The sequence below is a fragment of the Sus scrofa genome, chromosome 2 (genome assembly GCF_000003025.6).
Source record: "Sus scrofa isolate TJ Tabasco breed Duroc chromosome 2, Sscrofa11.1, whole genome shotgun sequence".
Taxonomy (NCBI): domain Eukaryota; kingdom Metazoa; phylum Chordata; class Mammalia; order Artiodactyla; family Suidae; genus Sus; species Sus scrofa.
The window spans coordinates 90236224-90263840 of record NC_010444.4 but is presented as its reverse complement, the minus strand read 5'-3'; the positions used below and the strand labels follow the sequence as shown (position 1 = coordinate 90263840).

At 37.8% G+C, this 27617-nt stretch overlaps 1 protein-coding gene across 5 annotated transcripts in view; it reads left to right on the top strand.

The window, feature by feature from the left end:
- SSBP2 (single stranded DNA binding protein 2) overlaps positions 551–27617 on the top strand; it is a 303158-nt gene continuing 276091 nt past the window's right edge. For 2 of the 5 annotated variants that reach the window (XM_021084511.1, XM_021084507.1), the window contains exon 1: positions 570–875. In XM_021084511.1, coding sequence (XP_020940170.1) covers positions 814–875 — 62 coding nt within the window. In that variant the 5' untranslated portion in view covers positions 570–813. Of the gene's footprint in view, positions 876–27617 lie in introns of all 5 variants that reach the window. The other 3 variants (XM_021084508.1, XM_021084509.1, XM_021084510.1) reach the window with 3 other exon arrangements.

Genomic DNA, 27617 nt, shown 5'->3' with positions numbered 1-27617 from the left:
CCTGGGATGCAGGGCGCGGCTCAAGGGGCCAGGCGACGCCACCCCAGCGGCGCCAAGGGCCGGAGGCGCAGTCCCTCCCTGGCTCAGCCAGAAGGTCGAGCGCGTGTCTCCCTCGCCAGCCAGCCCTCTGGGAGCAGGGCGGGGGCGACACCCGGGGAGTGGGGCCGAGAGCGGCAGCGATCACCCCTGGGTTCCGGCGCGGGGGTCACAGACAGGAGAGGAGTGAGAGAAAGGGGCTGGTTGGGGGTCCCCGGGGCGGTTGGGTCGTAGGTCTGCCTGTGTGCTCAGCGGGCGCCCAGAAGTCTGGGGCCGCCACGGCTCCAGCTCCGCCGGCTAGTGCCGGAGACTCCAGGCCGCACTTTCCCCTCCTCCCGGCGCCTTCTCTCCAGTGAGGAGCCGAGCGCGGGCGGCGCGGGGGGAGGGGCGGCGACGGAGAGAACAGCCAGTTGTTTAAAATCCTTCTAGAGCAGTTTCTAATTCCCCCCTTGCGCCGGGGTTCGGAGGGGGGAGGGGGGAGAAGAGCGGGTGGAGGGAGGAGAGCGGAGAGGGAAGGAGGGAGGGAACCCGGGAGGGAGGGAAGGAGGGAGGAGACTGCCGCTTAGGCTGTGGCAGCCACCGCGCGCTTCGGCAGGCCGAAGGGAGGGGGAGGCCTGTCAGTCTCGCGCGTTGCCTGGGCGAAGGGGGCGGAGCCTTGGCGTGGGGCGGCCAATAGTGGGGGTGGCTGCGTGGGTCGCCATGGGGACGGGGCTGTTCCCGGGGAGGCTGTGATGGGTTGACAGGTGCGTGACAGTGGGAGCTGCTCTCGGCACAAGCATGTACGGCAAAGGCAAGAGTAACAGCAGCGCCGTCCCGTCCGACAGCCAGGCCCGGGAGAAGTAAGTGTCTCCGCTTCTCACCCACCTCCGCCTTCACACGCGCGCACACACACGCACTCGTACACTCTCTCTGAGGCACGCAGACACACAGACACTCTCCGCCCGGGGAGAACCGGGGGTGGGCTGGCAGGGGGAGGGGTACGCGAGGTGGGGGCATGCGATGAGGGGAGAGGCTGTTTCCCAGGAGGTGCTCTCGTGGGGCGGGCGGCCGTAGGGGGCTGCTGTCGGGAGGGAGCGAGTGTATTGGGGGGCGGCGGCGCTGCTGGTGGCGAGGATGGAAACTTGTTTGGGTGATTGAGGGAAATAACCCGTGGGTTCACCTCCTCATAAAGTAACTTTAAAACTAGGGTCTGGGGCTGCGGGGACGGAGAGCCACTGGGGGTCGCGGGGCCGGCGGGAGGGGGCAGGTGCGTGGAGAAGGGCGCGCGAATGGAATGTGTGTTTGGAGGGGCCGGCGGGGGTCGGGGCGGGCACCGCGAGGGGCGCCGCGGCGGGGGCTCGGGCGCCGGGGCTCGGGCCCGGGTGCGCCGGCCGAAGACAGGGCGGAGGTACCGGGCGCGCGGCGGGCGGAAGCCGGGCGCGGAGCGGCCGAGCGGGGCCCCGCGGGGCGCGGAGACGCGCGCGGGGCGAGGAGGGCGTGTGCGGGCGTGGGCCGGGTGGGCGTCGGGATTTTCCCCGGCCCGCGGAGCAACGCGGCAGTCGCAGCCACCGGCGCCTCACCGAGCTGGGGCATGGGGCGCCGGTGGTGCAGCTGAAGTTTGGGAGTCTGAGAAGAACCGAGTTCCCGGGGAGGAAAAGTGTGCTGGCGAGAAGCGGGATCTGCTGGGGCTGGGTGGCGTTTTTGCCGCTCGCAGGCGACCCAGCTCCGCGGCGGCTGCGGCTGGAGAACTTTTTTTGGAGACTTGCAGCCTCCCAAAGGTCTGGGGGCCGTGGCGGCCCGGGCGGGGGTCGCAGGGCGCGCGGAGGGGTAGCGGTGGGAACCGCGGCGTCCAGCAGGAGGAGGGCTGTCTGCGGTGGGGAGGGGGCAGTGGTACGAATGGGATCTCGCGGGTAGGGGAGAAGCGTGGAGGCAGGGAGGAGTTGTTTGTGGGGTGGTGGGGAGATACAGGTGTTATCTTCGGTGGGAGCCCGGAGGAGGCTGGCAAGAAAAGAGCCCCTCCCGGCCTGGGATGCCACCGTCACGGCACGCTGCAAGGCTGGGCTGTTGCTGCTATTCTTATATACTTGTAACGGTGATTTGGTTGTTACTAAAAATGAGAGCGAGTAGTGACTGTGACCACTGAGGAAGAACCCCTCTTTGCTGTGCAGCAGATCTAACAGTGATTCCCAGTAACAGCCTCTACTCTGAGGTGAGGCGTATCCCTCCCTGTCAATGGACGCGCACTGCCTTTCCGAGGGGTTCAGACTGGGGAAAAGTCTGAGAGCATCTCTCAAAAGCTACTTTGGTTATCTTGCGCACGGAAATAGCCGCATAAATAAAAACCGACTACCGAGCTTCCCTCCTTGCTTTAGGCATTTAGTAGTCTTCTCCTGAAAGTTTTTTTGTGCCCAAGGGATGGGAGCATTTCCTAATCTTCGTGTTGGCAGCAACATACACAATTCCCATAGGATTTAGGGGTGGCAGGCCTTGATGTAGCAAAACAAACAAATTAACGGGGAGGTGCTTCCCCCTCCCAGAGGTATTTTGTGAGCTCTATTCAGGATTTTGTTGCTGTGACAGGAATATAAAAAAGACTAAGCATTATAGAGAAGAAACAGCAAGTTACTGGAAGTGAAGTTTTGAAATTACCTAATTTGTGTGCATTAATCATTTGGTTGTAATATATCTGAGAAAATAAAAACATTTAGGGAAGATACTCTAATGATTACAGAGTATTTGGATTTCATATTTTGGTGAGTGAAGGAATTGAAATGTGTATTGAGGTATAGTTTTATTTTGGGGTGGCAGAATTTGAGAAAGTAATTTTGGATTTTACTTGGACTAACGTGAATGGCTGAATTTAATCTGTATTCTGACAACTTTTTAAGTTTGGTTTTTTTTTTAAGTATCTGATATAATAATGAGGAATTTGAACCTGGTGTGACTGTAGTCCTTTTTAGCTCCAACTCTGTGATTCTGTCATGAAAGCAAATAATTCCCACTTTTGCTGTTAAATCTACCAAACCGAACACCAAGTAACATCTACTCTTGTAAGCAAAGTGGTAAGGATTCTGCTAGATGGTGCTATTTGATTTAAATATATTTCTCCCATTCATTATAATTGGCAGCAGGAATCCTAGACTGGCTTGCCTTATGAACTAAATATAGGTGAAGAGGCCACTTTTGGAGAATTGGCAATGACTGTTCTGGGTTAATTGTTGTTGCATTAATTTCTAGGTGAATGTTTGAATCCAAGACCAAGGTTGAGGTAGATTCTATTTATGGAATAAACTTAGTTTCATTTTGCTGGGTGAGTTGATCTGATCACTCATTTTTTCCCCTTTATGTGTACTTGGGACTTTAATGGCACTATTCTACAATGGCCTAGTAACTTCAGAAGATAGGAATCTTGAAGTTGTTTTTAAAATGGATGTAACAAAATTAAAAAAAATTTTTTTTAAGTGGCAGGTTTTAAAAGGTACCTGGGTGAAGAATGCTTTCAGTAAGCAAATTCAAAATAATGTACTGACTTTAAAGTCAGAGAAATAATGGTTTTCAGTAATAAATATGTAAATATTTATTTTGCTTTAATAAAAACATTCTGAAAATGGGCCATTAAAAATAATGGCATGGACACAAAATAAAAACATGGATTTTATAATCTATCAAGAAATGCGTTTTCTAATGAGTTCAAGTGGATAGCAGACAGGCCCTTGCCTATGTTTTTTCTTTCATTAAGAAGTCGCTATATGGAATACTTGAAATTAATTTGTTCGGCTTTACACATTTCTATATTTTCACTCTACAGTTCCGAACATAAAAATGGCTGGAGTCAGGTTAATTACTGATTTTGTTGTTTTAAAAGCCAGACAGATTGAAGTCTCTACAAAGGTTTGGATTAGGTTTAATTATAGAGAGAGTGATTGAAAACCCTTGGAGGGAGGAGGGATGTTTGTGTAGAAATTTAAATTCTGATCCTCTTAGGTCATTTCCCCCTTTAACAGGCTTTCTTTCTAACAGTTATCCCAATTGCAATTAAGTAACTATGAAATAGGTTGTTCAATGTCTACCTTTCTCTAAAATGTAAGTTTCTTGAGGGCAAGGGGTAGTACTTCTAATTTCTTCTTTAAGGTATCCTTAACATTAAAAATAGTGCCATCAAATGTCAAAAGCACCAAATAAATACTGATGGATAAATAAGGATGTTAGACTCAAGAGCATTTTTTTTTTTCCAATGTGACAAAATTTTTTTCAATGACCTCCAAAACAAGGACTTTGAAGTTTGAGTTCCATATGCTCTAGCCTAAGTGTATTTCAAAAAGAGCCGATAACAACAAAACAGTAATCATTATTTATCTGTCATTCTATGTATCTGTCACTGTGTTCAGCGCTTTATATCTGTGTTATCTAATTCTCTCAACTATACTGCAAGGTAGATTTTTTTTTGCTCTTGACTAGTTAAGTAACTTAACTTGCCCAAAGATACATGGCTAGCTGGATTTCTGACAAAGATTTCTTTACTTAAAACCTGTAGTTGAAGCCGAAAGATACATTTTTCAGTGTCCCAGATTGCCTTCCTGATTTAGGGTAGAATGCTACAGATTTAGGGAACAGCATTATGTAATCAGGTATAACAGACTTTAAAGATGTGATCAGATATGCAGTCTTAACCATTGGTGCACCCTCTGCCTATATCCTCCTTTATGACAGATATATGTGTGGTGTGGGGAAGACATAGAAACTTTAGGAGTGAAAGTTGGAAGCCTAAAATAATGAGGAATCTTTTTCTTCAGATTTTTCCTTCCAGAAATTCTCTGAAGTTTTAAACCTTAGACATTGTAGTTATGAACAATTTCTGTATGAAAAGTTGCTGAACTTTAAGCTCCTCTGTGGCTTTCTGTTCCACAGAAAGAATAACTGGTACCTGGAAATAGTTGAGTGGTGATTACTACTTTTTATTAAACTAATTTCATCTTTATGTAAGAGCACAGAAAGATGAATCTTCTATAAAGCAACATTAAACATAAACAACACATACTAAACAGTGACACTAAATGAACTTGTCAAAAACTACAGAAATCTGTGCGTCTAACCTGGATTTCAGAAAAGTAACTTTGGTTTTTAAATTATGAAAACACCACACAGTCATTTTACAGTGGTTAAAGCATTAATGATCATTTAAGTACTACTCCATATAAAAGAGAGTTTGTAGGAGTTAGCATCTACCAGCATCACCTATTCCCTTCTTTTTAAAATTGCTGTCAACACCCACCCCCCAAATGATAAACTTTCCTTCTTCCTTCCTTTGGAAGTGAAAGACAAGTGAAGTAACACAATTCTCTTCAGCAACCTGATTGACAAGCAGTTAATGCAATTCAAGATTTCTGAAACTAATGAAGGAATACCTTCATGAGAATGAAATTGTCTGTAAGATATTAAATTGACTTTCCCCTTCCCCATCCCCAGGATGTTTCCTCCAAAATACTTGTGATCTAATGTCATCCTAGCTGTGAGAGTTTTTCTTTTGATTGATCTCTTTTTCATTATTTATAAGTATCCAGAAAAATTTTTAAGAAACCCAAAGAAAAATATAAAATGTTAAGTTTTAGTATTGTTTGATTTAGAGATTTATTTTGATTCTTAGGAAGAGTATTAATGTTGAAATGTATTTTTTCAGAACTATGAAAGAAAAAATATTGAAAGATTTATTCCTACACTTCAGGGCCAGTTTGCCACATAAAACCAATTTAGGATGAAAAAAATTAAAAATCATTAAATTTTAGTTGCTTTGCAGTAGTGAACTAAATGTGTCTTATGTCTTCATTATTACTAGAAGATATATTTATTTGATTTTTAAACTGAAACACACTGTGGATTAGGTTACTTTTTTTAAATACCTGGGTTACTTTTTTAATTTTTAATTTTTTAATATAATTTTTATTTTTTCCATTAGAGCTGGTTTACAATGTTCTGTCAATTTTTTACTGTACAGCATGGTGACCCAGGTACACATACTTGTATACATTCTTCTTTTTTCCCATTATCATGCGCCATTATAAGTGACTAGATATAGTTCCCAGCACTACACAGCAGGATCTCATTGCTAGTTCATTCTAAAGGCAATAGTCTACATCTGTTAACCCCAACTTCCCAATCCATCAACATGGATGGAACTAGAGACTCTCATACTGAGTGATGTAAGTCAGAAAGAGAAAGACACAAATACCTAGGTTACCTTTTATTAACACTTCGCCCCGATAGTTTAGAGTTAGAAGTAAAATTTGGGAAAAATTTTTTTTGAATTTCGAATTTTCTCTCTTCCATAGAGATCACAACTGTTAACATTAATGTAACATAGGAGTAGGGATTAATGTACTTGATTTAAAAAATATGAAACTACTTCTTGAAAGGTATAATTTAAAATATGTATTGAAGATAATTATAATTTTATTTTGAAATATGTGGGAATATTCTCTACTGTTGTGTGTACATTATCACTTTGATATGGGAATGATATAAAATACTTGTGTACTAGTGATGGATTGTTGGTTAGTATGTGAACTTCTGTGAACATTCTAGTACATTAATTTTATTAATAACTTCTTGTTTCTCAAAGGGAAGTCTTAAAGTAGCATTGGAACAATAGAATAAGATACTTGTTAAAATCTGAAAAGAGTTTGGAATAAAAAATAGTGGTTATATTTAGATTTTAAACTTTTATCAGATTTTGTATATATTGTACATATGTAACATCTATTAATGGTTTTGTTAACATGTAGCTTAACATGACTAGGACTGTGAAAGTTACTTGACTACTGTAACAAAATCCCATGTGTACTATAAAGAGTGAACTGAAAGGTGATCCACCAAGATTTATATCCTTTTTTTTCAGTAGTGTTAGAGAAATAGAAGAAATATTCTTCACCAAACTGTATGTCTTATTCACTGTGTGAGGTGTTGAAAAACAGGTAGAAAAATGGTCCATCTGGGGAAGAATAGTTTTTCCAAGTAACTTTTAATAGCTCTACAGGTTGGTCAAATTTATGGTAGGTCATCATGGGTAACTGGTATTTTTCGTCAGAGTAGGTTAATAGTTAAAGATTTTTGAAAAGTGGGGATAATATTGTTTTTGTAATATTGACAGAACCAAAAATTCAACGGGTTCAGAAGAGCCTGAGCATTTCCAGTGCAGTGAAAGAATAAATATTTGTTCTTTGCTCATCTTTAAGAGAGATGCTTCAGTTGGTATCACTTCTTTACAGCCTCACCCATGGCGTATGAAAGTTCCCAGGCTAAGGGTCTAATCAGAGCTACAGCTGTTGGCCTACACCAGAGCCACAGCAATGCCAGATCCCAGCTGGGTCTGTGACCTACACCACAGCTCACAGCAATGCTGGATCCTTAACCCACTGAATGAGGCCAGAGATTGAACCCGCATCCTCATGGATCTTATTCGGGTTCGTTACTGCTGAACCCTGACGGGAACTCCCGGTAACACTTCTTTAGTAATGACAAAACTACCCTCGTATTTCGCTTTAAGAATTTTGATTATTCTATTTCATGGAGGACACTAAACAGCTTTCCGAGAGTTAACAAGCCATCGTAGCATTTAAAACCACAATTCAGTTGGAGTGATCTTGAACCAATGGTCTGGCAATCTCTTATTTTTGATCTTCAGTGTTAATTTTGCTTCATGGCATATCAAACAAGTAGTTAGTCATAGGAAAAACATAGAAACTGAAGTATGAGAGTTTACTCTTTTTTACTCTTTTAATTTGTACCTATATGTATAGTATACTTTTAATTACTAATATAGTTTTATTTTGAATTAGTATAATCTAAGCCATATTAAAGTACTGTTGAAATACTTGTGAAGGTAAAAATAGTAGGTGAAAAATTTATGCGTGGCTCTGTCCATATAAGTTAAGCGAGGAGTTGATACCAAAAATAGGGTCTCACCTGATATTAATATGATTATTTTTCTTTCCTGATCAGATATTTGCCTTAATTCTTCTTTTCTTCAAAATTGAGGAAAAATAAAAGCTACTTTACTGATGAAAGCTAGGTAAATTTATTAAAAATGTTTTATTTAAACATTAAAATGCATGCCTTCAGTAAAATTATAAAATTGTAAATACTACATAAAGAGCTGGTGGAGTTTTGTCATGGAAAGTTTAATGTTTAGTAGTAACAATTAAAGCAGTGCTATCATTTGAGTATTTTGTTTACGTTTGGCGCTTTGCTTGCATTGTCTCATTTAATCCCTTCAAGAATCTACTAGACTGTAGGTATTATTTTCTGTTAATGTTATAGAAGAAACAGAGGCTTAAGAGTTTATTATGCTTTTGGCTGTAGATATCAAAACAGGAGATAGAAAATGGCCTAATTGATCAAGGTTTAAAAATGAATCTCACATAACAAGGTGTCTGGAAGAGGTAGTTTGAGAGTTGATTCAGTGAATCAAGGACATCAAGAGATCAGCTTCTTTGCCATCTTATAGTTTCCCTCTGTGAATGCAGCATCCAGCATCCCTGCATCAGCTTCCCGGTATCACTTCCTCATACAACCAAGTGTAAAGGCAGGAAAAAGGGCAGGGTTGTTCCTTTATGTTTCATCAATCAGGAAGGAAAACTTTTCCTTGAAATAGCTTAGCCGATAGCTACTTATGCCTTATTGGAGAAAACTGTGAAATTCCCTCCCCTAAACCAGTTACCAGGAAAGGTAATGGGATTACCATAATTGGCTTAAATCAGTCATCCTTGGGGCTGGAAACATTTTCGCCTGAACTACCTAAACAAAACTGGAGGTCTTTGGCAAGGAAGATGTATCCTTGAGGATAGGAAGAGAGTAAAACGGGTCCCTGGTCCCTGCTTTTGTGGAACTTTCAAGTTTGAAGGAGAAACGTAAATATAGTAGGCAATTTCAGATGGTGACAAGTGATATTTAAAGAAAAGTAATGAAGTGTTATGATGTAACAGAGAGAGTGACTGGGAGACTGCATTAGAGGATAGTCAGGGGAAGGTTCAGGGAGGAGACTTTAAGCAGAAACCTGAGTAATATTGAGAGAATTGGTTATGAGAAGGTTTGGAATTAGAGCATTTTAGACACATCTCAATTACCATTGAGGTAACCTTTTAGATCAGCATGATTGCTCAAGGATATGTAAAATGTAAGTCAAAATTGAAACAAGAAACCATGCTTCCTGGAGCATGGTTTTGGCTTTTATTAAGGAATTGGGTGGCAGGTCTGGTTTATCGGAGTTTTCCTAAATATTGAGGTTACCTATCTCTTATCTTCCAAATGCCAGGGATATAGTTGTTTCTAATAAGGACAGTGGAATATATGGCTTTTATAATAATATTGATGATAGAAATAGTTAAGATTTATTGAACATTTAAAGCCTATTGGGTTAACAAAGGCTTGTACGACTGGCATAGTTATTTCTCATAAGTTTTCCGGGTTGGATGAGACACCCTTACTTTATGCTTCATGGCAACCCCTCCTTACCCTTTTTCATGTCTATCACAGATTTATCAATTATTTGTGTGTTTTGTTTAATGTCTCATCTCCTGGATAAATTGCAAGTTCCCTGACGAGAAGAACCATGGTTGTCTTCACCAGTGTATTCTCACTGCTTAGCACAGTGCTTGGAATTCTGATTAGATATTTGTAGAATAAATGAATCAAGGATGTAACCTGCTATAAATATATGACAACAGGATATCACTATATCTAGCTCATTTTCTCCCCAATATTCCTAATATTTAGTATCAGGATTACTATGTAATTTCTAAAGAAGAGTGTTCTGTAATAAAGGCATTTAGTAGTCTTCTGTGGCTTTTAGGACTACAGGAGGTTATCTAGTTATATTACTGTGAAATAGGTATATATTTTTAATATGAATTTTTGATAGAATAATCTTCTTTGTGTTTCAGCAAATTTAATAATGTAAATGGAATTATGCTTTATAGTTTCAAGGTATTTTAATGTGTTTTATTTAAATCTCCTGATAATTCTGTGAGGTAGATGATAATTCCTACTGACTGTAGAGATTCATACATGGAAACTGACTGGCCCAGCTAGAGTAATACAGATCATATGTGGCAGAGCTTAGTCATATTTAGACTTTTTGATTCCAAGGTCGGTGTTTCATTACACTATAGCTGCCTCTTTTAAAATGAGTTATACACACACACACACACACACACACACACACACATTAAGAAGGCTTAGATATGGATTTGATTTAACAGGGAATCATGGACTAGATAGATGATAGTTAAAAGTTCATGTCAATACTTTGAGAAATATTGTTAAACACAATCCTATATAATTAATTTCAGAATGCTGCATCATAAGATCTAATTTCTGTTTGAATTCTATATACTTTTGTTATATAAATTGATTAGTTTGGGATTTGAGGTAGGTTTGGATTTCTCATCTGTGAATATTGAGGCTAATTTTGGTTAGTAAAAAATTCTTTTCTATTCCTTTGTCAAATAGCTTTAATTTGGAGAGTTGAGGTAGTGTTTTGTTTTGTTTTTCTCCCCTTTTGTACCTCTCTCCAATAAGGAGTAAGATTTTTATACGAATAATAATAATGATAATTATTAGTATTATTTTGGCCACACACTTAGCATGCAGAAGTTTCTGGGCCAGGGGTTGAATCCACATCACAGCAGTGACCCAGGCCACAGCAGTGACCCAAGCCATAGCAATGACTGGCTGTTTAACCTGAAGAGTCATCAGGAAACTCCTGAATTATTGATAAACATTCTTTTCTTATTTTTGTTTTTAGGGTGGTAAACTATATATTACATAAAATTTACCATTTTAACCATTTTTAGATGTACATTTTAGTGGCATTAAGCACATTTACATTGTGCAGCCATCACTACCATCCCTCTGTAGAACTTTTTCATCTTTCCAAAGTGAAACACTGTACCCATTAAATAGTGGCTCTCCATTTCCCCTTTCCCCCAGGCCCTGGCAACCACCAGTTCTGTTTTCTGTCACAATGAATTTGACTATTCTAGATACTTTGTATAAGTGTAATTATAATACTTGCCTTTTTATGTCTGGCTTTTTTCCTTGCTTAATCCCTCCAGCAACTTCACGAATTTGATATAAGCCTCATTTTCTATAAGGCAGAAAAGAGTCTCAGTGAGGTTATATACATTGTCCAAGTAAATAAATAGTAAATTTCATAGTATGGATTCAAACTCAGGTTTCTGACTCCACTGCCATACTGAACAGTCTTGCCTCAGTGTGTTTCAATCCTGGGAAAAAATAATGGGAGTTGTTGAGTGTGGTGAGTGGGAAGGACTGTTTGGTTAGTTCTCTTTACACCATTTTTAGTTAGGGTGAGATTCGTTTGAGAAGAGAGAGGTTAAGGAAAAAGGTTAAAGAAAACATTTTTCAGCTGCTAAAAAGGTGGGTAGCCACCCAAAATATCCCACAAATAGCTCCAAATTCTTTAGCCGGTATCTGATATTTAACAACTTGGTTGTAAGGCTTGTCAGAGAGGAAGATGCCAATTAAGAGCTCACATTATAATTTCAAGTAGAGCTGTTTCTCCACTCTTCTTTCTGTATCTAGAAGCCAAATAATCTGGCATTAGTTATTTTACTTGGTAAATGTTTGAGGCAGAAATAAATAGAAGAAGAATATTGATGTGTAGAAAAAATACTTCTCTAATTATGAGTTTCCTCTACTTGTCTCTTCCAGCCAGCATGAGACCTATTGGCTTTTTTGTTTTTAGACTAGGGCATCTGGAACATTCCATGTGGTCCAGGACCAATAGTACAATCATATTGAATCTATTATATAGTCATTTCTGTAGTACTGACTATGAGAAAAAAATGGAAACAATTTCATTGTTTTCTTTTTTCACAGTGTCATGCACTATCATTTATAATTGATTAAAATTATATGATTATTATACTTTATTAGTGCATATAAGCAATAGCTATTATTAGGAAGCTATTAAAGATATTTCAATAAGCATTTTTTTTACCCTGAATTAAAATAAGGGACTGATACTGTTACTCTTTAATTTAGAAATATTGTAATGAAAAAAATTTGAGTTTTTTGTACCATAAAATACATTACATTTACATAAAGTACATACATTCACACTACATATATGTATATATGTATATGTATATATATGTGTGTAAATATGCATGTGTGTGTATATATGTATGAATTTTTTTTCCATCTTCAGGTAACAGGTCATCTTGGGAAATGACTTACTAATTCATTATTAATTCAAATCAGTACTGGGTTAATCTTGCAAGTAAGTTGGACTTAAAAATTCAGAGTCATGAGTCCTGTTATGGCTCAGTGGAAATGAATCTGACTAGCATCCGTGAGGATGCAGGTTCAGTCCCTGGGCTCACTCAGTGGGTTAAGGATCTGGCGTTGCGGAGTTCCCGTCGTGGCGCAGTGGTTAACGAATCCGACTAGGAACCATGAGGTTGTGGGTTCGATCCCTGCCCTTGCTCAGTGGGTTAACGATCTGGCGTTACCGTGAGCTGTGGTGTGGGTTGCAGACGCGGCTCGGATCTTGTGTTGCTGTGGCTCTGGCGTAGGCCTGCAGCTACAGCTCCGATTCAACCCCTAGCCTGGGAACCTCCATATGCCGAGGGAGAGTGGCCCAAGAAAAGGCAAAAAGACCAAAAAAAAAAAAAAAAAAAAAAAAAGGATCTGGCGTTGCTATGAGATGTGGTGTAGGTTGCAGACTTGGCTCAGATCTGGCTTTGCTGTGGTTGCGGCATAGGCCAGCAGCTGCAGCTCTGATTTGACCCCTAGCCTGGGAACTTCCATGTGCTGGGGGTGCAGGCCTAAAACAAAAACAAAAAAAAATTCAGAGCCAGAAAGATTACAGTATAGGCAAGTTTTTATTAAAATGGTAAATCTATTGATGCTTTTCTGTAAGATGGGGATTTCATTAACAAGAGAGCCTGTGACATAGTAGTCATTGGCTGCTAGTGAGTAAAATGTTTGTGTTTGTGTTAGATCCCCAGTAGGATAGCACCCTTAAAAGAATAGCTGAAGAGAGTTTAATTGAAGGTAATGTGCAGGGTTAAAACCAACTAGGGATGGAAGAACACCCAGGAATTAGGAACAAGAGAAGCTTTACCCTGCTTAGGTCTGAAAGGGAAGAGAACAGTTACCAATGTCTAGTGAACACTGTGGTCCTTGCAGAAAGGCTACCCTTCTGGAACTGTGGTTTTATGATGGGGATCATAGCCACAGTCAGACCCACTGCAAACAGAGGCTGGAGACTTGGTAGGGAGGCAGTCTTTCTTTCCCTGCCCTCTCATCAGTTGAAGCCTTCTTTATATAGAGCCCAACTGGGAGCCACAGGGCAATGGAGCTGAGATGATCAGCCCCCCAGGTCACAGCAGAGCAGAAAGGCAGGGCCAATGGAGAATACCCAGGACAATGTTCAAGTTTTAGTTCCTTAGACATTTGAAACAAGTCTTCCAGTTCTTTAAATAGAATGGCCTCAGAAAATAGAGCTTTATAAAAAGTTGGGTTTTATCAAAATAACACTTAAAATTGGAGTTCCCAGTTGTGGCTCAGCAGTAACAAATCCAACTAGTATCCACGGGGATGTGGGTTCAATCCCTGGCCCAGCTCAGTGGGTTAAGGATCTGGCATTGTGGTGAGCTATAGTGTAGGTCGCAGATTTGACTGTGATGTGGCATTGCTGTGGCTGTGGCAGGCCAGCAGCTATAGCTCCACTTAGACACCTAGCCTGGGAACTTCCATATGCTGGGGGTGCGGCCCTTAAAAAAAAATTAAATATGTTTAACTATTTTTCTGATAATATAAATCTATACATTTTATGAGGTGGGGATAATATTTCTTCTGCTTTCTGCTCTCATTCCTTTATTTATTTAAGAAATGCTGTCTCTCATGTGTCAGCCTCGGTTGAGTCTTCATCAGTCAGATCTGAATAATGCAGTAGTTTCTGCCCACTGGTAGCTCATGGTTCAGAGGAGGCCCACCATCAGTGATTCCCACCTGGGTAACACACACTCTAATGAGTGTGCAGAAGGTGTTATGGGAATTCTGAAAAAAGCCACTGAATCCAGCCAAAGATTATATAATATACTCATGAGATATTTCCAAGAGGATATTTATTAAATGAGAAATAAACATCAGCCAAATTGGATTGGGAGGGCATGCAAAGAATATTTTAGAGGGAGAGAGAAACATGTCCAGAAACATGGAGTCATTAAAGAATATGGTACACTTAGTAAATTAAAGCTATTGATGGTTAGTCTGGCAAATTAGGAACTATTTCATTTATATTTACTTTTTATACAATTTTAAAAGTTACTTTTCATTTATAGTTTTGAAAAATATGGATACATTCCCTATGTAGTATGATACATCCTTGTAGCCTTTCTTTTTCTTTTTTTTTTTTTTTTTTGTCTTTTTTGCCATTTCTTGGGCCGCTCCCACGGCATGTGGAGGTTCCCAGGCTAGGGGTTGAATTGGAGCTGTAGCCACAAGAAGCTATTGTAATAAATTAGCTGCTGTAATAATGTGCCATTTTTTTCTACACTACTGGCAGTCCAATGGATGTCTTAGGATATAGAATACACAGGACTTGGTAGCTTAAATATCAAAAATTAGGGTTTTTAGGGTGTCTGTAATTGTGGGTAGAGGTTAGAGTCAAACTTTAGGAGACTATAAGAGGATAAGTTTAGTAAGGAGGAAGAAGATAAGTTTAATCTGAGATGCCTTTCAGACCTAGAGATGAAGCATTTTGGGAGGAAACAGATATGTGGATTTTGAGCTGGTTGGGTGTGTGTAGCGGGTGGGGGCAGGTGTCTAGGCTGGAGGTACAGAATTGAGAAAGGATGGAGAAAGAGAAGTAACATTTGTAAGCATAAGGTACCTGTGTTTCAAGCATTGTGCCGGGTACCTTATTTATATTTCATTTCATTCTTTGCAGTGCTGTGAAGTAGGTATTATCATCTCCACTTTAGTGATGAGGAAACTAAGGCTGTAATGGGATAAATGTTTAGCTAAAACACACATGTCAAACCTGGAATCAGAACTCAGGCTTACCTCACGTTTTCTTTATAAAAAATAACTTTACTGAAGTATGACATTCATACGGAAAAACGCATGTTTCATGAACTTGAGGAATTTTCACTAACTGAACACCACAGTGTAATCTAGCACCCACATCAAGAACAAGAACGTTACCAGCACTCCAGAGGTTTGACACAAGTAGTGCCCTTCTACCCCCCAATTTCTGAGAGCATAGATTATTTTTGCCTGTTTTTCCCCTTATATATGGTCCATTTTTCTTTGCTTACATATTGAAGCCATGCGATGGGTGGGAATGAAGAAATCAAAGATGGAACCTGGGGGCATACTGAAGGGATAGGTTGAAGAAAAGTTTGAGATTGAGACTGAAAAGGAACACTAGAGGGACGTGCGGAGAAACTCACAAGGATTGGCATCACAGAAATCAAAGAAGGGGACTTTTGAGAATAGAGGCAGGAGTTACTATGCCAGAGAAAGTAGCATGAATGAGGAGGTTAGACAGGGGGTGGATGTTTAGAGTAAGAGATCATCTGTGACCTTAGGGAGAAGCAGAGTACACCCAAGCTGACAAGCTGTGTTTTGAGGAGTGGGGGATAGACAAGAAAGTGGAGACGGCAAGTGTGGACATCCTCCACGTGGGAAGGGAACTATAAAGAAGACAAACTAGAAGAGGATATTGATTTTTTTACTTGGGTAATTTTGCATGGGGCAGGGGAGTATAAGTTGGGGAACACTACTGGGTTTTATTTTCTTGTGAAGATGTTTTGTCAGTTGCTTTCAACCACTTTTATTGAAGAATGATAATACGAAAATTCTCTAGGGGATATGGAAGGGAAAGAAGGCAGTAGGTAAAGTGGATTTTAGCTCTAGTAGATGGGCTTGAAAGTGATTGTGTTAGTTTTTAAATTTAATTTAATTTTGAATTCAAGTATAGTTGATTTACAATGTTGTGTTTCAGATGTACAGCAGAGTGATTCAGTTATATATGTGTGTGTGTATATATGTGTATTTTTCATATTCTTTTCTGTTATAGTTTATTACAAGATATTGAAGATAGTTCTCTGTGCTATAGTAGATCATTGTTGGCTATTTATTTTATATATAGTAGTGTGTATATGTTAATTCCAAACTGCTAATTCATCCCTTCCCACTCCTATGAATTTTTTAAAATGGTTTTTAGGATGGGGTAAGATTCTTTGATGGGGTTACATTGCTAGCTTTTGTCAATTGGTTTTATTTATTTATTTTGTCTTTTTGTCTCTCTAGGGCCTCATCACGGCATATGGAGATTCCCAGGCTAGGGGTCCAATCAGAGCTGTAGCTGCCAGCCTGCACCATAGCCACAGCAACACCAGATCTGAGCCACATCTGTTACCTACACCATAGCTCACGGCAGCACCGGGTCCATAACCCACTGAGCAAGGCCAGGGATTGAACTCACAACCTCATGGTTCCTAGTTGGATTCATTTCTGCTGTGCCACGATGGGAACTCCCTGTCAATTGGTTTTTGAAAAGTTTTTTAAGTCTTAGGAGATTAGAATAAAAGGAATATTTGTAGGTGATGACTTGGAAATGCCAGTGGAATAGTTAACCAACTTAATAGTTGCCTGCAAGAGCTACTAGTCAGGCTGTTAGCCTTACAGCAAGTTTTGATAGGAAAGTATTTTTAAAAATCTTTCCTGGTTAGTGTGTTATAACTCCTCTGTATAGAGTATCTCTAAGTTTCTTTGCTACTTTTAAAATTGGTAAAAGGGACAAATGAGAATACTTGAGTAAAATCCCTATTTACATGTACAATGGTACCCTTTAAAATAATTTTTAGTATTTAAGTACTCAAAGTAAAAATTGAAAAACATAGATAAGCAAAATGAAGAAAATGAAAGTAATCATATAACATTCCTGATATTTTTTCCTGTATCCATACATGCATATAAATTTTTGGGAGTTACTTGATAAGAAAAACATCAAAGCCACTTGACTAAAAAGTACCCTTTTAAACAAGAGGAGGAAAGCAACAAAAGGAACTCTTTGTGAACATATATCATTTTCCAGTCACCAATAAATACCTCCTTCAAAAACAAAAGTTAAACCTTTTAAAATTATTTACATAATTTGCTCATAAAATCCATTCATTCAAGGCGCTACCTGTGTGAGGCTCTGTATAAGACAGTGGGGATACAATAGTGAGCAAGGTATACATAACCAGCCAGAGAAGTAAACAGGGTTTTTGGAATAGAGAGTAGTTTGTGCTTGGGAGAAGTGCAGAAGTGGGAGAAACTTTAATCCTTTCTAGAAACAGAAAGCTGAGTAGTCCTTTAGTTATGTGGGTGTGTTTGGGGGAGGGGTGATTTTGAAAAGGTGGTAGAGGCTACAGAAATGAGCAAGGCTAGCTTCTGAAAGCCATGCTAAGAATTCTGAATTCATCCTGAAGCTACTCGGGTTCAAACAGAGAAGTGCCTTGATCAGAGTTTACTTTCTACTGTCTTGAAAATAGGAAACAGGTTATTCAAGATGTGAAAACAAAAACAAAAACAATTCTATTTTACCCAAATGTAATAAGCCCAGATGGATTGATAAATATGTTTTGTTATTTGTAACAGGATAAACTTAAGCTCAGAGGAAAACAGAAGGACACATAGAAGTGGTATAAAGTATAGTTTGTTATTAATGTTCTGTTTTTATGTATTTCACAAAAAAATTTGTAACATTTTTTCCCGTCAATAGAGAGGTTTACAAAATATGTTGTTAGTTATCACTTGTGAAATACTGATTCATTATTGTAATTTAGTTTATAAAAATGTATTTGAATTTTTTTTTGTCTTTTTTTTTTTTTAGGGCCGCACCTGCAGCATATGGAAGTTGCCAGGCTAGGGGTCAAATTGGAGCTGTAGCTGTCGGCCTTTTATTTTATTTTATTTTATGCCAGAGCCACAGCAGCGCAGATCTGAGCCGCGTGTGACCTACACCACAGTTCAAGGCATCCCCAGATCCTTAACCCACTGAGTGACACCAGGGGTTGAACCCACGTCGTCATGGATGCTAGTTGGGTTCGTTAACTGCTGAGCCAAGACGAGAACTCCCAGTGTATTTGAATTTTAAAAATTTAAAGTATAAATTAGAATTAGTTCTGCATAAAATATTAATAGCATATTTGCCTTTTACATAAATCTTGTGACTGTTTCATTAGAACTTTGAAATCTAACTGACAAGATTAGGATTGTTATTTATTTTTTTGTTATGTAGTTATAACAGATATAATAAATTAAGTTTTGTCAATATAATTGCAACATCCAACATGAAACGAATTCACTAAAGTTTACAACCATTGCTGTTCTAAGCAAAATTCTTAAGTACTTTCATTCGATCATTAATCTAGCATGCTTATATTTATTTAAAATCAACAATGAGCATATGCAGGTCAATTTGATTTTTCTCTTGGGAACTCGAATGAAGTGGCATTTGTTTGAAAAATCTTCCAATAAGGATAATGGTCTTCATATCAATTGTAAAATATTGAGTCATTGATTGGAAAGGCAGTGGTACTGCTGGTTTAAGAGTGTAGCATACTTTCTTGAAGTGTTTTCCTTATAAATCTTAAATATAGAAAAATCTTTCTATTTAATAAATCCATTAGACTATTTTATTTTATTTTATTTTGGCTGCACCCACAGCACTCGGAAGTTCCTGGGCCAGGGATCAGACCCATGCCAGTGACCTGGAGCCGCTGCAGTGACAATGCCAGTGACCTGGAGCCGCTGCAGTGGCAATGCCAGAGCTTTAACCCCTAGACCACTATGGAACTCCATGACTTTCTAAGTCCATTCCCTTTGCTGTTTAGTTGTTTATATGATGTGTACTGAGAATTTGTTTATGTTATGGATATACTTCTCATTTTTTTGCTTGTCCTCTTGGCAAGGATAGAACTTTGAAATGTACACGAATTGTGTATGTGTTACAATAGCCTGCTGTCATTTAAAGAAGAGGGTGGGAAATATTTGCATCAAACTAAAAATGGAAACCAAGATGAAAAATATCTTTTTTAGGTTTTACCAGCCCTTTAAAGTATTAAAGATTGCTTAGAGATATTTTGCTATGTGTCTGTTTTATCGCATTTTTTATTATTGTTAATATGTAAGTAAAATAAGTTAAAGAATGACTTTTTATATGTATATTTAAACAATTATAAAAGGCAGAGAAGTAGGCACAGGTTGGTATTACTTTTGTGTGACATCTACCAGTTCATCTAAATAGCTTTAATTAAAATAAAGGGTCTTAACACTCACTTCTAATCAGAACATGTCGTACTTTTGTCCATTTACTTTAAATAAATAGGTATTTATGACAAAGTGCACATTTCTGATTGGTCTCTGTAGTTGCCTTTGATTTTTTTTTTTTCTCAAATAATTGCAAGACTGATGATGTTTAAAAATTCTCAGACTTCCTTTCTGGGAGAGAGAATGAGTTTCATTTCTTTGTAAATGTGTAAAAATTTAAGCAGTTGAAATAAGAACTACCTACATTCAGGGCCCTATTTTAGACAAAAAAAAATAGCCAGTGTAACAGGCTTATGGGATCTTTCAGCTTCCTGAACTATGTTGCTACAGGCAAATACTGTCTAATTGTGACATTTGGTCAGATTGAGGTGTGTTATCTAGAAAGAAAAGAGTAGTCAGGAAAATCTAGGGTTAATAATTTCTTAGATTTCTTAATATGATTTCTCAGCAAAGTTGGAGGACCTATAAAGGACAATTCTTGAGCCTGTTTGATTTTGAGTAGGTTATATTAAATTCACATTATGTGAGATATATCACTTATCAGTGCCAATACTTCAGTTTTAAGTCTAATGAGTTTCCACTTGTGTGGCTATAATGAGGGTTTTTGATCCTTCTCTTCCAGCTATTGATGTATGATGAAAATCCAAACAATCATAATTTACTATGAGTAAAGGAGACTTATTTTTCTGATATTTGAAAGTCATGGGAGCCCTGTCTATTCCTTCTGTTTGTTTATTGCTGTATGACTAGTTCTCTTTTCTGGCTGACTTCCAAGTTATGTTTTCCATTCAGTGTAATCCTGAGATTATTGGGCCTTCATTTTTTTTTTTTTCTGTTGATGACTGATAGTATTTCATATTACTGATTGACATTCAGATGAACTTAATAGGACCTTTATTTTTGAGAAACTCTGGACATATTTATTTTGCCTAACAAAGAAGGCTACAGTTTCAACAATCAAAATATTTTAGAAATGTAAACCTTTAGATAGTATTTAAGTTGTATGATCTTAAAATTTAGAATTACTTTCTCTGATCCCTTTCCTTCAAGGGATAAGAATATTCATTTAATATTTATAGAGGTAGAAGTTGAATGTTTCTGAATGTGCTGTTTTTCTAGTTGTCTAAAATGTTATGATATCATTTAACCAGTAAGGCATCAGACTACTAAAATAGGTGGGGGGGTATGTTTACTAGAAAGAGTATTAGATACTCTATTGTAGTGATAGGTGCATCTATATAAAATTCAATTTCATCTATAGTCAAGATTTCTTTCTTCTGTGTGAACTACTCAAAAGAACCACGCTGCAAAGCTTTAGACCACTAAATGCTTGTGTTACTTTTATTTATTTGCATATGTAATTTATTGTATCTGTTAAAAAGGGAAGTTCTTATAAAAAGCAACAAAACAGGAAAAACAAGCAAGTAGTTATTTCTTCTCGTAGATTATGATTCAGAGTTTAGTTTAAAAAGTTAAGTTTGAGAGATTCCATTCAATTTTGGTAGAGTTTTGACAGGAAGTTGAACATATAAATGTTTTTAAAACATTGAAAACATAATTTACAAAATACCAAGAGTAAATTTACAGGGTGTATTGGCATTACTCTTATTGCATGTGTTACATGCTAGGCTGTAAATTATTATTACTTTGTTCCATAAAGACCAGTATGTTTTTATACATGTTTATTTTAAAGTATTTATCTATGCTGTGCATCATGGATGACTTTTTATTTTGAAAAAGGGAAATTATAGTTTCCATGTTTAGAAACTGAATAAAAAGAACTAAGAAAAAAACTGAAGAACCAGATGGTTTAACATCATATGCCATTAATTTTTACATATTTAATTTCTGAAATGAATTTATTTTATGGTTCTGATTGAGTAGGTTAGGTTCTTTTACATTTGATGTAGTATTTTAAGGGTTATTATTAAGATTTTCTAATTCATATAAGTGAATGATATTAGAGATAACTTTGATTTGATGTTTTACATCAAATTTGATGTTTTGCATCAAATCAAAGACTCTCTTTTGAAGACAACTTTAAGGCCTTGAAATCTAATGCTCCAATGCATTGCAGTGTTAAAAAAGGAAAAGATACTGTTCTCCTGATATGATAATTGAAATGAAGATAGAATTTTTCATTTCTCCTTTTAAGTTAATTTTGTAATACAAGAAAATTCCGTTTGGGGCTTTATCTTATCAACTTCTCAAGTTATACAGAACCAACAGGGAGGAGAGAAGCAAAGTTTGGGGTATTATCCCTCCCAAGTAATCTACAAATAAATGGTTCATTGTTCTTATGGAAAAGGAAAAAGATTTCTTTTAACTTGGGTGATGATCTCTTCTATAGATGTGTTGAAATCTGGAAATTGAAAAAAAAAAACATACTAATTGAACTCTATTTGGATAAGGTAATTGACTTTCTATTTTTTAAGGTTCTTTACTGGAATGGTTACTGGAACACTTGAAATGGATAAACTTTTTTGCCTGAAGCTTATTCAGGCAGCCAGGAAATCTTTCTCTCTTACTTGGCGTAAGTAAAGATATTTTTCCATAGGATATTGCCAAAGGTTTATTTGGCTTGGCAGTCACATGGATTTGTGATTACTTCTTGAGGGCAATGATTTTACTTCATGAAAATATCAGTCATTATTCTTTAAATCCCTGGTCATCTAGAAAAAGGTAAAGGGTTAATGCATAATCACTTAATAAGCTATTAACATATTTGAATGACCTAAGGAACACCCAATATTAATGACCTCATTATCTTGCAGTCCCAGTGAGGTAGATGCTATACTCTTTTATACACAAAGAATCTGAGACAAAAGTAGTTAGAAACTTGAGATCATACATTTTAGTGTTTATAGAATCCATATTTGAACCCATTTTTTCAATCAAACATTTTTTCAAATGAATATTACAGTTTTGTCACATGAAAAGTTCTAAAGATCTGTTTCACAACAATGAATATAGTTAACACAATTGACATGTACGCTTAAAAATGGTTAAGATAGAAAATTTTATGTTACATGGTTTTTATCTCAATACAACTTCTATTAGAAGTAATTTGGGGGGAGGGTTTACTTGTAAAAATTTAGTGAAAAATAACAGGAGGTAAAAATGTTCATTTTGGGAGTTCCCATTGTAGCACAGTGGTTAACAAATCCAACTAGGAACCATGAGGTTTGCGGGTTTGATCCCTGCCCTTGCTCAGTGGATTAAGGATCCGGCGTTGCCCTGAGCTGTGGTGTAGGTTGCAGATGCAGCTCAGATCCCGCATTGCCGTGGCTCTGGCGTAGGCCGGTGGCTACAGCTCTGATTGGACCCCTAGCCTGGGAACCTCTATATGTTGTGGGAAGCAGCCCTAGAAAAGGCAAAAAAAGACAAAAAAGTTCATTTTGGTTCATTTTGGATTTGTTTTGTTTTGACCACACTCACATCATGTGGAAGTTCCCAGGCCAGGGAGCAAACCTATGGACTCAGGTTATTGCCATGACAACACCTGATCCTCAACCTGTTGTGCCACAGTTTTGGTTCTTTTCTTATCCAAAATGGAACTTCTGAAATTTAACCACTTAAGAGGAACCTATGTTTCTACTTAGATTTGGACTGAGCTGTATACAAAGTCTAGTTTTCTTATAATCAAAAGATTGTAATTTTTTTCAAAAATCTAGTCAGTGATATAAAGGATAATATGTAAATCGGAATTATGGTACCAGAGAAAAAGTATTTCACTTTTTCCTTAAAACATCTAGTCAGTGATATAAAGTTAAAGGATAATATATAAATCAGAGTTATGGTACCAGAAAATAAGTATTTCACTTTGTTACTCTAAATGAGAAGTCTTCTTTTCAGTAGAAATCTAACTGAAGCAAGCCTGAAGATTTTTAGAGTTACAGATGCATGGTTTTCTGTGTGTGTGTGTGTGTGTGTTTTAGGGCACACCCTTGGCATATGGAAATTCCAAGGCTAGGGGTCAAATCGGAGCTGCAGCTGCCGGCCTACGCCACAGCCACAGCAATCTGGAATCTGAGCCATGTCTGCAACCTACACCATAGCTCATGGCAACGCTGGATCCCCAACCCACTGAGCAAGGCCAGGGATCAGAACTCACATCTTTGTGGATAATAGTTGGATTCGTTTCCTCTCTGCCATAACAGGAACTTCACAGATGAGATTTTGATCATGTAAAATTTCTTTAAAAAATAGTTATTCTGTAGCTGTTTTTCAGTAATAGCAGTAAAGCATTTGTTTTAAAATAGAATAAAAACTATGTATTTTACAATACTTAACATATTTTAGCGATGCATCATTATTTTGATGCCTTTCCATATAACAGGATTGATGTGCAACATCTCAATTAAAAAACCAACTGCTGTAAGAAGCTAGTGTCTCTTCTGTGTCTCTCGAAGATTAATTTTATGCACCTATATTTTTAAAAATTATCTTTTAGATTAAAATTATCTTTTAGATTAAAAAGAACAATTGATAATATGAGCCAATTGTTTAGAATTAGGTACTTCAAATTATGAGATTTAATGTACTTCTCTATCTATATATGTACTGTTTGTTTTGACCGTAAATGTAGAGAGTGGAGTTAATAATACTCAGTTCAAGACATAGTATATCTTTGGTTCAGGCCTTTCTCCTGTTTAATCCACATTCACTCATTCACTCATTTACTTACTCCTGTCTACTTCCATTCCCCATTTCTACAACCTCTAGCCACATAGGAAACATTTTAGGTCTGTCCTCTCTGTGTGTGTGTTTAGTCTCTATTTGTAACTACTGCATTGAGGATTTATTTTTTTATATTGTCTAACTGCTTGAAAATTCTCATCTTCAAATTATTTAATTTTTTTGTTTTTTAAAAAGAGAATCTAATCTCCTTGAAGATAGGTTAGTTCAGATGAACTGTTTAAAGAACAAATATAACCTAATTTAGCAATTTATAAAAAGTAAGTAAGTTTAACATGTCGAAAGCATTGAGAAATTTAGGAGAGTATATTATTTACTCTGTTACCTCCTTGACTTTTTAAAATTCTTCAAGTAAATAAGAGATAAACTTCATTTTCCATTAAGCGTCAAAGTTTGTTATTCTTTGTAGTTGGTTATAGCAGTGAATAAGACCTCAAATATAATAGGAATTCAGTGAATGTGTTAATTCCATTTGATGCCACAGTTACCAATTTGTAAATTATCTTGGTCAATTTAGTTCATTTTGGGGGCCTTTATATTTCAGTATGATTTGGACATTAGTCAGGCAACCAGAGTTTATTACAAAAGCAATAAAAGATGTAGTTTCTACTTTATAATCCAGTTGGTGACAGTGTTCCTTCCACAATGTTACTGTTTTTGATTCACATACCATTATGTATTCTAAGCATGTCAGATTTATCTCCCTTTTAATAAAGGAGAGGTTGAGACTGAAGACATTTAATGGCTTGTACAAGGTTACTTTGCTTTGAAGTCATCAGGACTAGGACTGGAATCTTCTGATTCCTGCGCCAATGTTCTTAACTTTATACCCATGTTTTCAAACTCTTTTCCAGAAAGAACTGAAGGAGATGACGTAGTGTGAAATGAGGACCACACTAGGGTATGAAATAAGGCCATCTTAGAGAAGCTCCAATATTAATGTTTTTATGTAGTGGGATAAAAGGAAATGTATTTTTTAAAAAAGCGTGCTTCCTTTTAACAAAACTTTGAAAATCATTGTTTAACTGTATTGTTGCTGCTTTTATTTTGGGATGGAAGCTCTATATCAAATTAGTCAATGTTAATTCCACAAAAGAATGAGAAAATAAATGCTAATCACTTTGGGTAGTGTGGACATTTTAACCATATTAATTTATCCAATTTTTGAGCATGGGATGCCTTTCCATTTATCTGTGTCTTTAATTTTTTTTTTCTTCAATTTGTTGGCCACACCCATGGCATATGGATGTTCCTGAGCCAGGGATTGAATCTGAGCAACGCCAGATCCTTTAACCCCCTGCACTGGGCAGAGGATCGAACCTGAGCTGCTGCAGTTGGATTCTTAGCCCACTGTGCAGCAGGAACTTCATGTCTTTAATTTTTTCATCAAGCCTTTTGGTGTATGGATCTTTCACTTCCTTTGTTAAACTTATTCCAAAGTATTTTATTCTTTTGATGAGATTAAAAAGAAATTTTAGTTCATTGTTAGTGTACAGAAATGTTTGTATATTGATTTTGTATCCTGCAGCTTACTGAATTGATAAATATTTATTGAATGAGTGAATGTTGAATAAATAACGAGTTATCAAGAGAGGATTAATTTACATTCACTTTCCTCTGAGAAAAGTCTCAAAGTATATGCATTTGATGAATATTTCCATAAAAATGATTTTGTCTTAATGCCTAATAGTAGTTAGAGTAATTTAGCCATGATTTGAAGAATGTTGCATGTGATTTCCTTAATGCCCACTGCAGCTTTGTGACGTTAGTAGTATATCTCCACTTTATAGATGATGACACAGACAGTTGACACTTGCTCAAAGCTAATTACGTGCCAGAACAGAGGCTTGAGCCTAGGTCTATCTGTAACTAAAGTCAGCATGACTCTACTTTGCTGCTTCCTAAATTAATGCTTAGGTTGTGTGGAAAATTTGTTTCTGATGACACTTATCCTTCCCAATAATGCTGGATAAATGAGGTGTTACTGTAATAGGTGCTAATTGAATGACACAGAGAGTAAGTGCAAAAGAAATTAAAGAAGGAAAAAGTGTGTGCTCTAGTTAATAGGGAAGCTTCTTGGAGTATCTATGGAACTTTAGTTCACTCAGTGCTATGAAAGTGTTTGGAATACTGGATCTTATAGGATATCTGGGATGTGAGTAAGTACTGTTTAGGAGAGTAGAGGTATTTCAGTTTGGACAAAGTGCTTGGAGGCCTGGTGGTGGGTATCTTGAAAGAAAGGACTGGTGTGACTGGAAGAGAGAATTTGTGGTAGGAAAAGTAGGATATTTGTTGATAAAGTGAATGAGAGTGATTGGGGGCAGTATATAATCTATAAAGAATTTATTTTTTTCTTTAGCAAAGAACAATGGTACTGTGGGATGAAGTAGTGTTTTTAGGAAGTTGAATCTGATAACCACATCCAGGTTTTAAGTTCGAAGAGTGTAGCATTAGTAATGCCCTCAGTAAGAGTGGCGGTTCTGGCCCTGGGCTTGAATTCCACCTCTCCTCCTTGCTTTAGGAGCTTAGAATGTTATTCCGCTTGCTGTCCTTCAGTTTCTCTTCTGTGAAATGAGAATGGAAGTGGTATCTTTTGCCTGACCCTGGGGAGTCTGAATCAGTCAGTGGTAGTTTATGGTGTAGGGCAGGAATACCCCCTCCTCCCAAGTCAGGTTAAGTTATCCCTTTTCTGTCATCTTAGAGCGCTGAGTATTTGCTTAATATTTTCTTTCTTGACCTCAGGTGAAAAAAATTGAATTAAACTTGGATAATGGCACACTGTCAGCTTTGGCATATGCATGGTTCCTCTCTTGAATTATTTCATTTAAAATAATTCTCATTTACCCTAATTTCAGTTCTCACTCTCTACCTCCAAAGACATCCATACTCATTTTTTTTTTCTTTTTTTCACCATGCCTATGGCATGTGGAAGTTCCTGGGCCAGGGATCTAACCTGTGCCCACAGCAGTCACCTGAGACATAGCAGTGACAGCACCAGATCTTTAACCACTAGGCTACCTGGGAACTCCCATCATAATGTTTTTGAATATGTGTGTATCTTTAAAAAAAATGTGGTGTTTGAGCATATATATGTTTTTCATTTGTATAAATGATATTCTGCTATAGATCTGTTTCTTTTTTCACTCAACACTCTAAAAAATGCCTTTTATGATAGAAAATTTCAAACATACAAGTGTGGAGAGAATAGTATAACAAACCCCCTTGTATCTATCATTCAGTATCAACAGTGATCAACTCATAGCCAGTCTTGCTTGATAACTATTTCTAACCCCTCCACAACTCCACATCGAAAAACTGTATTATTTCGAAGCAAATCTGAGGGTTTTCCCCCCTATATTTCAGTTCTTAGTACTTTAAAAATATATATCCATTTGAATCTGAAGTTGAAACTTCTTCAGATATTTCAGAGTGTGCATCTACAACATCTTCTCTGGTCCTCTGATGATGATCACCAAGGCTGCCTCTAACTTCTGGTTACCCCACACACCTCTGTGATTTCCATTTTCTTTTTTTTTTTTATCTTTATTTTTTGT